Below are 12,025 nucleotides of genomic sequence, written 5' to 3' on the forward strand. Positions count from 1 at the left end.
AATTAGAAGGTCTTTTTGAGTGGAAGACATTTCTTCATCAAGATGGTGGGTAGAAGCTGGACTGCAGGAGTGAAGGAGACGAGGAGAGAGAGAGATTGAGTGAAGACTACTCGGGAAAAATTAGGAGGAGATGTGAGGAAGGGGCTTTGACTGTAGCTGATTTATTAGCCAGTCATGTGGACGAATAGGGTTGTGTGCAAAGATTTTAGAATGTGGAACCTTGTTGAAGAGTGTAAGGTCTAATTCTGAATATGTTAGGTGGAGAAGGGTGCTTGTCAGAATTTTACACTTAATATATGTATAATATGTTATGTAATATGTGTAATTTATGTAACAACTTGTTATTTTATAATTTATGTAAAACTCGTTTAGTAATATAGCATGTATTTTATATTGATTGATTGTTTACTGGATGTTTTTTAAAAATTACCAAAAAATTAAGTATTTATTGGAATCAACAATACAGAGATGATAAAGAAAAAGATAATCTAGCCTCACTTCCCGAGATGACCAGTGTTAACCATTTAAATTAATCCTCCTGTTTGCTCTGTACTCATAAAGACATATTTTTTGACTCCAGAGGAAAGGTGATCCAGGCTGTTCTGTTGTTTCTTTTTATAGGACTTTCCTCATGCTAAACAGCTGTTTGCTGCGTGTTTGGAATTGGTAACCGAGTTCTCACCAAAACTTCGTCAGGTCATGCTGAATGAGATGCTGCTTTTGGATATTCATACACATGAAGCTGGAACAGGGCAGTCAGGAGAGAGACCTCCTTCTGATCTTATTAGTAGGGTGCGGGGATATCTGGAAATGAGGCTTCCCGGTAAGACTGTTTCACAAAGCCAGATTTCAGAAATAGAGTACTCAAATAATTCTGGGGGAAAATCTAAAAGAACATTTACTTGACATTTTATCATCTGTAAAAAAGTTATTTCAGGGGCCAGCCCAGTGGCGTAGTGGTTAAGTTCACACACTTCACTTTGGCAGCCCAGGGTTCACAGGTTCAGATCCCAGGCGCGGACCTGCGCACTGCTTATCAAGCCATGCTGTGGCAGCCAACCCACGTATAAAGTAGAAGAAGATGGGCACAGCCCAGGTCCAATCTTCCTCACCAAAGAAGAAAAAAAAGTTCTCTCCTAAAACCGTTCAGATGTGCAGTTCACTTGAGAACATTGGGAAAAATGTGGGAAACTATTCATTTTCTAGGATTGCCATAACAAAGTACTACAAACCAGGTGATTTATAATTTTTTTTTTTTTTAGTTTATTTTTCCCCCAAAGCCCCAGTAGATAGTTGTATGTCATAGCTGCACATCCTTCTAGTTGTTGTATGTGGGACGTGGCCTCAGCATGGCCAGAGAAGCGGTGCGTGGGTGCGTGCCCAGGATCTGAAGTGCGTGGGTGCGTGCCCGGGATCTGAACCCGGGCTGCCAGCAGTGGGGCGTGAGCACTTAACTGCTAAGCCACGGGGCCGGCCCCAAACCAGGTGATTTAAAACAACAGAAATTTATTCTCTCTCAGTTCTGGAGTCTAGCTGTCTGAAATCAAGGTGCCTTCAGGGCCATGCTCCCTCTGAAGGCGCTAGGGAGGAATCCTTCCTTGCCTTTTCCTAGCTTCAGGTTGGCTCCTAGCAATCTTTGGCATTCTTTAGCTTGTAGCTGCGTCACTTCCTTCTCTGCCTCTTTCTTTACATGGTATTCTGGGGTGGGGTGGGTGTGTGTGTGTGTGTGTGTGTGTGTGGATTTAGGGTCTGCCTTAATTCAGTATGACCTCATCTTAACTAAGGACATCTGCAAAGACCCTATTTCCAAGTAAAGTCACATTCTGAGGTTTCAAGTGGACATGAATTTTGAGGGGACACTGTTCAACTATATACTGTTCAAGTATAATATACTCTATGGAAAGAAACAAAATGTCCTTGAAGGTATAGGTTGAATATTTCCTTATTACCATAATAGAAAGCTCTCAAAATGATTGCAAGTGGTCAGGAACTCACTTGTAGTCACTTTAGGAACAGACCTTGTGTGTCCAATTCTAAATGTAAATGTGTTATTATGAAAAAAGGCTTATTATATAAATTATGTTATATATAAATCTTGCTTAGTTAAAGCAGTTTCTTAATTTTACATTTTAATAATAGCATATTTGAACAATTAAGTCATTACACATTTAATGCTGTAAACAGTAAAATTGAAGTGTAAAGGAAGGTGCTAATAATGTGCCAAAACAGAAATGGCTGCTGGCCCTCTGGAGTCTTTTCAGTTAATTTAATTGCTGCATTCCAGTTTCTAGCAGGAATTACAGCTTTTTAGCACTCTATAGATAGAATACCTTGGAGCTTGAACGCATCAGTGCCCTTAAGTATCGTAAGAAGAATTGATCTGATAATATGCTGGCACTAGCTGTTGACTGACGTAAGCCACTGTGTATGTTTTCTTTTTTGCCAATCTTCCTCTTTTTGCTTGAGGAAGATTCTCCCTGAGCTAGCATCTGTGCCGTTCTTCCTCTGTTTTGTATGTGGGTCGCTGCCACAGCATGACTGCCGGCGAGTGGTGTAGGTCCGTGCCTGGGAACCGAACCCGGGCTGCCGAAGCAGAGTACGCCGAACTTAACCACTAGGCCATGGGGCCCGCCTCTATGTGTTTTCTTTTTAAAGGTGAAAGGTTGGTTTTGCCTACATGGTTTCTCTAAAATTAGAAGCAAAAAGAATTTAAAAATCCTGACATTTATTGAGTGCTAACTACATGTCAGACGTTGTTCTAAGAGCTTTAGGTGCATGACTCATTTAGTCCTCACAGCAGCTCTGTGCCGTAGCTACTTATTTAATTATCCCCATTTTGTAAAGCAAGAAACTGAGGTACAGAGAGGTTAAGGAATTTGGCCAAAGTCACACAGTAGGAGAACTGTTTTGAATGTATCGGTCCAACTTAAGTCTGTGCTCTTACTCTTTAAACAGCTGGAAATGCCTTTAAATAATTATAGTCTATTTGTACTACGCTTTTGGCATTTAAGAAGTTTGGAGTACACATCACTTTTTTCATTTTCTTCTTTATTTTTGGGCTAAGATTCATAGCTCTGCACATAATTTGTGTAAATTCCTAGTTTATTGAGTGTTCAGCTACTTGTTCCATAGGTTGTGCTATGAATAATGTTTAAAATGAGAAGGAAGGGGCTGGCTCGGTGGCGTGGTGGTTGAGTTCACACGCTCTGCTTTGGTGGCCCAGAGTTCATGGGTTCAGATCCTGGGCGTGGACCTATGTGCCAATCATGCAGCCATGCTGTGGTGGCATCCCACATACAAAATAGAGGAAGGTGGGCACAGATGTTAGCTCAGGGCCAATCTTCCTCACACATACACACAAAAATGCACATTTTAATATTATGAAAATAAAAAGAAATGAACTTTAAAAAAATAAATAAAATGAGAAGGAAGGAATGTAATATATCATTAGGAGGAACAAGGAAACAGTTCCCACGGGTACAGTTCCTTGTCTTTGTCTTTGAGCCTCAGTTACGGACTAAGTTACCTGAGTTCAGCAGAGACACTGGCTCCAATGCTCTTACAGCTCTGCACTCAGTGCCACGTGAGAGTCAGACTTGGTAGGATGGTCTCTCCATGGGTCAGGATTGGGTGGGGGGGAGTGTAAAAAGGTGTCATCTGACACCATCTTCTCCCTCCTTTTTTAAGGAACAGCGTTGTTCCCTGGTGATATTGGGCCAATTTTGAAAAAGTTAGATGCGTGTCCTCTATAGAACACAGACTTTAGAGAAGCTGTCTTTTACGTGAGTTGACCTGGCTTTACCTTAACTTATGACAGAGTCAACCTTTCAGTTACGATAGAAATAAGGGCTACAGAGTCTAAAACCGATCACGTCTTTGGAAGAGATTCCCTGAAGTTTTAATACCCTTGTATTAAAAGGTAGCTTCCTTTTAATCTCAATAGAGATGTGTCCTTTTTTTTGTGTGTGAGGAAGATCAGCCTTGAGCTAACATCCATGCCAATCCTCCTCTTTTTGCTGAGGAAGACCGGCCCTGAGCTATCCATTGCCAGTCCTCCTCCTTTTTTTCCCCAAAGCCCCAGTAGATAGTTGTATGTCATAGTTGCACATCGTTCTAGTTGCTGTATGTAGGACGCGGCCTCAGCATGGCCGGAGAAGCGGTGCGTCGGTGTGTGCCCGGGATCCGAACCCGGGCCACGAGTAGCAGAGCCTGTGCACTTAACTGCTAAGCCACGGGGCCAACGTGTGTCCTTTTTAATGTTCCTTGGATTTCAACAAAATTAAGTGTTAGTTAGGCCTACTTTGGCTGCCTGTTACAGCATATGACTCTACGCTGATGAATAATTGTATTGCAGGTACTTAAAGGGAAGTTTAATCTCCAAATCACTGCCTCTTAGGCTATATCAGTACTTCACTCCCTAGATTCTGATTCGTCTTTAAGAACCATTACCGTATTACTAAGGGTGCCGGGTGAATAAAGGAAGCCTTGGAGTCAAATGCAGTGTGGTCTTCCTTTGGCAAAATGTGTAGCACTCGATGTGCATGTGTTTGGGATACTAATTTCACTTCTGTCTTCATTTCTTCTTTAAGAAGATGATGTAAATATGTATTTTTATATTCTTATGCCTTTTTGTCATCTATCCTTTTTTGGAATAAGGTGAGATACAAACAAATAGCCGGAAGCACAGTCCTTTTAGAAAGACTGAAAAGTATAGGTCCTCAAGAAGTTTAATAGCTCTCCCCTCCCCTTTTTTTTTCTTTTTGTGAGGAAGATCAGCCCTGAGCTAACATCCATGCCTATCTTCCTCTGCTTTATATGGGACGCGGCCACAGCATGGCTTGACAAGCGGTTGCATCGGTGTGCGCCCGGGATCGGAACCCAGGCCTCCGCCAGCGGAGTGCGCAAACTTCACCACTACGCCACAGGGCTGGCCCAATAGCTCTCTCTTTTTGAGTCTTAACATTTTTATTTAACATTCATTGGGATTTCTTTTTCTTTTTGCTGAAGTACGTTAAAACCTGAATATTATATTCTTTGAGCTCCAAAAATTCACAACATATTTAGTATTAATGTATATTTAATAATTATTTCAAGTGAAATAATGTTCAAAACAATTCTGAATGATTTTTTTCTCATTACTTTTTTATTTAAAATTGTTTCTCATATAGTAAATATTTTTTGAAAGAGTGAATGACTTGTCTCTTTTGAGTATTTATTACATTTTAATCAGAAAAAATGACTTAAAATGATATGTTGTCAGATTTGTTACAGTTTTATTATATGGTTTACTTGTTTCTGTGCCCTAAATGTGCTAAAAGTTTATACCATACCATTTTGTACTTGTTTTGTTAGTGTGTTTATTCTCTGCTCATTTGAAGTATAAATTTCTAGAGGACAGGTACCAACTCCTAGACTTCCACAGTTGAGTGTTGGGCATCTAAAGGGTTCTTAGTAGATAATTTTGTTGCTTAGTAGTGGGGCCCATGGCAGTCTATTGTTGGGAAACCTTAAACTTGCTAGAGAAAAGTATAAAATGTTAGGTTTTTTTTTGTTGTTTTTGTGAGGAAGATCAGCCCTGAGCTAATATCCATGCCAATCTTCCTCTTTTTGCTGAGGAAGACCGGCCCTGAGCTAACATCTACTGCCAATCCTCCTCCTTTTTTTCCCCAAAGCCCCAGTAGATAGTTGTATGTCATAGTTACTGCAACTAGAAGGATGTGCATGTGGGACGCAGCCTCAGCGTGGCCGGACAAGCGGTGCGTCGGTGCGCGCCTGGGATCCGAACCCGGGCCGCCATTAGTGGAGCGTGCGCACTTAACCGCTAAGCAACAGGGCCGGCCCCTAAAATGTTAGTATTTTTATATTTTCTTCATCTGTAACTATTGTGTTTAATTCGTTCAACTGAAATCTGAGCAAATATTTGCTTTGTTCTTTCTAATTTTATTTGTATTTGAATGTTATATTATTTTAATGTTATGATGGTAATTCCAACTATTTTCTTCTTTGTCTTTTAGATATTCCTCTTCGTCAAGTTATTGCTGAGGAGTGTGTTGCTTTTATGTTAAACTGGAGAGAAAATGAATACCTTACACTGCAAGTTCCTGCATTTCTGCTTCAGAGTAATCCCTATGTAAAGGTAACTCATGTTTAATGTAAAAGGATTATTAGGATGGAATTATTGTACCTGTTTCTTTAGATCTGTACTGCTTAGGGAACTTGTCCAATTTCTGTGATACAGTGTAAGATTGGACAAATGCTTATTGGTTTGTAGTTAAAAGTATAGTTTTTGATAATTCAGGCACTTAGTTTACCCTCCCTAATATTTGTTTCTAATACCCTATGGTTCGTGAGAATGCAAGCAAGAGTTTAGTTAACAGAGACAACATTTTGGTGTAATCCTAAGTTGGTGAGAGGTCAGTCAGCTTTTCTTGCTTTGATTGATATAATCAAACTCTAGTTTTAAGCTCTGGAATGCACAGTATACCTGAGCGTGAACCAGTGGAGCCATCGAGTGCACGTCCACCTGTTGTCTGTGTGAGCAGCTTCTCCTTCTTTAGAGCCTGTTTACTCCCCTGATTTTGATGTGCCTGATTCTTATTATTGTACATATTTGTTATTAGTGATTATACCGATATGAAAGAATTCATTCAGTGAATTGATGTGAAAGTTGTTTATTTATTCTCCTTTCTTACTTATATCTGTCTTGTGCTACTGAAAATGCTTCTGGGTGAAGAAAACATCGAAAATAAAGAGAGACTGGAGGTTTTTCCTAAAATTGTATCTTTTATGTGTTAATACTATATGTACCCTGAATAAGCAGTGGCCTTTTCTCCTTTTCTGGTCTTGTAGTTAAAAAAAAAAAACAAAACATGTGATTTAATATTTCCTGTGTACATTTGGTCCTTCAGATTTCCTTATTCTGTTCTTACTGTTTGTATTACCTTTTGTTATTCTTCTTTATCTGCCCCCATCTCATCTTTAGTACATAGTCCCTTAAGTCGATGGCTATCTGGGAACTCGTGCATGCCTGTACCGCTTTTTTACACTTGTCTCTGGTTATTTGTTTCTTCCTCCTTGTTTCACGTATGTCATTTTAAAAACTGAGCTCATTTCATTTTAACCATTTGAAGGTTTATTGATTTCTTTTGTTTTTTCCTCTTTTTTGGGTTCTTTACAATTGTTCATAAAAATTTGTCATACTTGAATCATCCTTCTCTTTGGAATGTCAGACACTGGATTTTATCTGTTTTTTTTCTTTTTTTTTTTTACATTCATTAAATGTTTATTGAATGAATGATAGCTCTCCTTTCTTTCAGACTCTAACAAGTGGACAAATTGTGATCTTTTGAGATGAAACACATATTTTGCATTTATTAGCCTGGTTGGTATTCTTCCCCCTGATTTTATAGTACACAGAAAAGAGAAAATATGTGACTTAGCATTTAACCCACTCTCTAATTCTCTTTTAAAGAGAGTATTAAAAACATCCCCTCTACCAAAGGTGGCCATATTTACTAACACTCTCAAATACACCATTGTTTTGTTTAGTTTTTCTTGCTGTCTTCTATCCACTGTGATATTCTGTTTCCCCAGACACTAAGCTCTGAAAAACTGCTATTATTGTCACTAAAATATCTCAAGCATTGGGCTTTTGAGATATGTAGTTACCTGGAAAAATTTGGAGGAAGGCCAGGAACACTGCTAGAAGGAGAAGGAATTTGAAGTTGTCAAGGAACCAGGTCCACATTTTAGTAAATGCCTGTTGATCTGAACTGGCACTAGGTCCTTTTTTCTTTTTGCTGTTTTAATAGTTTATAACATTGTGAAATTTTGGGTTGTACATTTTTGTTTGCCCATCACCATATAATGTCTCCCTTCACCCCTTGTGCCCACCCCCCACCCCCATTGCCCCTGGTAACCACAATACAGTTTTCTCTGTCCATGTGTTGGTTTATATTCCACGTATGAGGGAGATCATACAGTGTTTCTTTCTTTTTCTGGCTTATTTCACTTCACATAATACCCTCTAGGCCCATCCATGTTGTTGCAAATGGGACGATTTTGTCTTTTTTTATGGCTGAGTAGTATTCCATTGTATGTGTGTACACACACACACACACACACACACACACACACACACACACCCCAACATCTTCTTGATCCAATCATCAGTCAGGGAACTTAGGTTGCTTCCACTTCTTGGCTATAGTGAATAATGCTGCAATGAACATAGGGGTGTATAAGCCTTTTTGGATTGTTGAGTTCAGGTTCGTTGGCAAGATTCCCAGTAGTGGGATAGCTGGATCATAGGGTATTTCTATTTTTAATTCTTTGAAGAATCTCCATACCGTTTTCCATAGAGGCTGCACCAGTTTGTGTTCCCACCAGCTGTGTATGAGGGTTCCTGTTCGTCTACATCCTCTCCAACATTTGTTGTTTTTTGTCTTGGTGATTATAGCCATTCTAACGGGCGTGAAGTGATATCTTAGTGTTGTTTTAATTTGCATTTCCCTGATGATTAGTGATGCTGAACGTCTTTTCATGTGCCTATTGGCCATCTGTATATCTTCTTTGGAGAAGTGTCTGTTCATTTCCTCTGCCCATTTTTTGATCGGGTTGTTTGTTTTTTTGTTGTTCAGTTGTGTGAGTTCTTTATATATTATGGAGATTAACCCCTTGTCAGGTATGTGTTTTGCAAATATTCTCTCCCAGCTGGTGGGTTGTCTTTTCATCTTGATCCTGGTTTCATTTGTCTTGTAGAAGCTCTTTAATCTGATGAAGTCCCACTTGATTATATTTTCTTTAGTTTCCCTAGTCTGGGTAGGCATGTCATCTGAAAAGATTCCTTTATGACCAATGTCAAATAGTGTGTTGCCTATATTTTCTTCTATGAGTTTTATAGTTTCATGTCTCACCTTGAGGTCTTTGATCCATTTTGAGTTAATTTTTGTGAATGGTGATAGCAGATGGTCCACTTTCATTCTTTTGCATGTGGCTGTGCAGTTTTCCCAACACCATTTATTGAAGAGACTTTCCTTTCTCCATTGTATGTTGTTAGCTCCTTTGTCGAAAATTAGCTGTCGGTATTTGTGTGGTTTTATTTCTGGGCTTTCAATTCTGTTCCATTGATGTGTGTGTCTGTTTTTGTACCAGTACCATGCTGTTTTGATTACTATTGTTTTGTAGTATGTTTTTTTTTTTGTGAGGAAGATCAGCCCTGAGCTAACATCCATGCTAATCCTCCTCTTTTTGCTGAGGAAGACTGGCTCTGAGCTAACATCTGTTGCCAATCCTCCTCCTTTTTTTTCCCCCAGAGCCCCAGTAGATAGTTGTATGTCATAGCTGCACATCCTTCTAGTTGCGGTATGTGGGACTTGGCCTCAGCATGGCCGGACAAGCGGTGCATCGGTGCGTGCCTGGGATCCGAACCCCAGGCCGCCAGTAGCGGAGCGCGCGCACTCAACCCCGAAGCCACGGGGCTGGCCCCTATTTTTTTTATGTTTTTAGTGAACTTTCTGAGAGGTGAGTTCCTAATATCTAGAGTACTTGTGTGATTATGCCCAACAGTCTCTTCTTAGTCTTCACTAAACTCGCACATGAGAGAACCATTTTGTTCCAAGATAATCATTTCCGCTTAGGATCGTAGCTTGTTGCTCAGTGTTAAGACAGTACAGTAGCTTCTCCCTTTGATTCTCTTAGCAGTGAATTCTGTGGAGCTGTGCACCCGCAGAGATGGGGCATGTTTGAGGGCCTGCGATGTGGAAGGGCACAGGCTATTGTGTTGTGGGTGCCTGACCTTGGGCTAGGGGATCTCACTGCTTCCTGCAGTCTTCCCATTGGCCCAAAAGGAGGAAGGACGTGTGGTGACCTGTTTGAAGAGTCACTGAGGCATCACATCGTCTCATCTGTGTTAGGGTTTTGTATGCCCCTGTCCCTAGTTGGCCCCTTGCTCCTTTGTTAATGTCAATGAAAAAAGAATCAGAAGTCTAGAATAAGGGATTGTATTTTGAAAATAATACAATTTGGAGTAGTTTTCAAACTTCATATTTGGTGTGGAATATGTCTGCATATGCATTGGGAAAAGTCTAGAAGGATATTAACAATCATTATCTCTGGGTAGTGGAATATGAGGTGATTTTAATCAATTTTATTTTCTATTCTGTTAGATATTTTCTTATTTGAGTATCTATTAATTATATAATTAGAAAAAAGAAAGGAAAAAAATCTTAAGCATGTAGCTAAAATATGACCTTTTGAAATAATGTAAAACTGTCTGGTCTTCCCCTTAGATCAGGATGGGAGACTGGAGTATATTGGAAAGTGCACGAGATTTATGGGCTCTTGGATTATACAAGACTAGCTAGGAGGAGGCGGGGGGTTGGTGGTAATAGTAGTAATAGTGTAGGATAAAGACCAGAGTGTTTAATGTGGTCTACAAGGCCTATTAAGGTACGGGAGCGTCTCCTTCCCCAGTTTCCTCTCCCATGCTCCTTGTCATACCAGCTCTGAGCTGCTGGTACAGAGTACTCACAGGTCTCTACGGCAATGCTTTCTCACGCTTCTGCACTCCTGCACGTTACTCTGTTTGTTCACTTGGCTGGGATGCCCTTCCTGCTTTCTACTTTCTATTTCCTTTCTCTGCAAATGAGTAAATCACTTGCTCCTCTTGTTGCCTTTGTACTGTTGTACTGAGGACATATTTCTTTTATTGCACTTATACTGTATAATAAATTATTTGTTCACCTGTCTGTCTTGTAAAACAGTGAGCTTCTTGAGGGCAGTTAATGTTTATATTCTCAGTGCTTTACTTGATACCTAGCACATAGTAGATGCTCAAGAAATGTTTGTGGAATTCAATTGACTTGGGGCCTAAGACTTCTGAAAATTCTTACTTTTAAGTAAATTTACTTAATGTAGTGATTTTTTTTTTTAATTTTATTTATTTATTTTTTCCCTCCAAAGCCCCAGTAGATTGTTGTATGTCATAGCTGCACATCCTTCTAGTTGCTGTATGTGGGACGCGGCATCAGCATGGCTGGAGAAGCGGTGCGTCGGTGTGCGCCCGGGATCCCAACCCGGGCCGCCAGCAGCGGAGTGCGTGCACTTAACCGCTAAGCCACGGGGCCGGCCCTAATGTAGTGATTTTCAACTAAGCGTGTGGTCCTTGACAACAGACAGTTAATGTGAGGCAAGGAGCTGCAGTAGCCTTGCATTGTACCGCAGTAAATAGCTGCATATATTGCAATCCTAGTTGTCAGAGAAGAGTATGTTCAGTAGGCACGCAGGATGAAATGTTCCACTAGACCATGGATCCTTGATTTCCATTCACGTAGCATAGCTAGGGTTTTTACATCATTTTCACTAGCTTTAGGAAGCACCACTGTTCTTGTAAATTTTCTTAGGTGTGGTCATGGAAGTGTAGTTATGTAGGAGATTGTCCTTGTCCTCAGAAGATGCATATTGAAGTATTTAGGGGTGAAAAGTCATGTCTGCAATTTTAATATAGTTTAACAAACAATATATGTAGATAGATATGTAAAGTAAATATGGCAGAATATTCACAGTAAGTCAAGAATACAAGTATTTATTGAACTATTCTTTCAATTTTTCTATGTTTGAAGTTTTTTTTTTTTTTTTTTTTTTTGCTGAGGAAGAGTGGCCCTGGGCTAACATCTGTGCCCATCTTCCTCTGCCATATATTTGAGTCGCCTGCCACAGCATGGCTTGATAAGTGGTGTATTAGGTCTGCGAACCTGTGAACCCTGGGCCGCCAAAGTGGAGCATGCAAACTTAACCACTACACCACTGGGCTGGCACCATTCTATGTTTAAAATTTTTTATTGCAAAAAAATTTGGGGGAAAAGCACCAATTTTCATCTTTGTCATGATCCTGCCTGCTTCTTAAAGAAGCCGCCTTAAGCAATAGGACATCATTAAGAACATTTTCTAGGTCCAGGTAGGAAACTGCGTTTTCCTGATGAGCTTGAAATTATTCTTGCCGTGTCACCCTCTAAAAGAGCAATGA

The 12,025-nt window shown here is 40.0% G+C and overlaps 1 protein-coding gene across 2 annotated transcripts in view; it reads left to right on the forward strand.

The window, feature by feature from the left end:
* INTS8 (integrator complex subunit 8) overlaps positions 1 to 12,025 on the forward strand; it is a 52,492-nt gene that overhangs the window by 24,812 nt on the left and 15,655 nt on the right. For both annotated transcript variants that reach the window (XM_058564635.1, XM_058564636.1), the window contains 2 exons: positions 622 to 823; positions 6,015 to 6,136. In XM_058564635.1, coding sequence (XP_058420618.1) covers positions 622 to 823; positions 6,015 to 6,136 — 324 coding nt within the window. The remainder of the gene's footprint in view (positions 1 to 621; positions 824 to 6,014; positions 6,137 to 12,025) is intronic.

Source organism: Diceros bicornis, chromosome 21 (genome assembly GCF_020826845.1).
Source record: "Diceros bicornis minor isolate mBicDic1 chromosome 21, mDicBic1.mat.cur, whole genome shotgun sequence".
Taxonomy (NCBI): domain Eukaryota; kingdom Metazoa; phylum Chordata; class Mammalia; order Perissodactyla; family Rhinocerotidae; genus Diceros; species Diceros bicornis.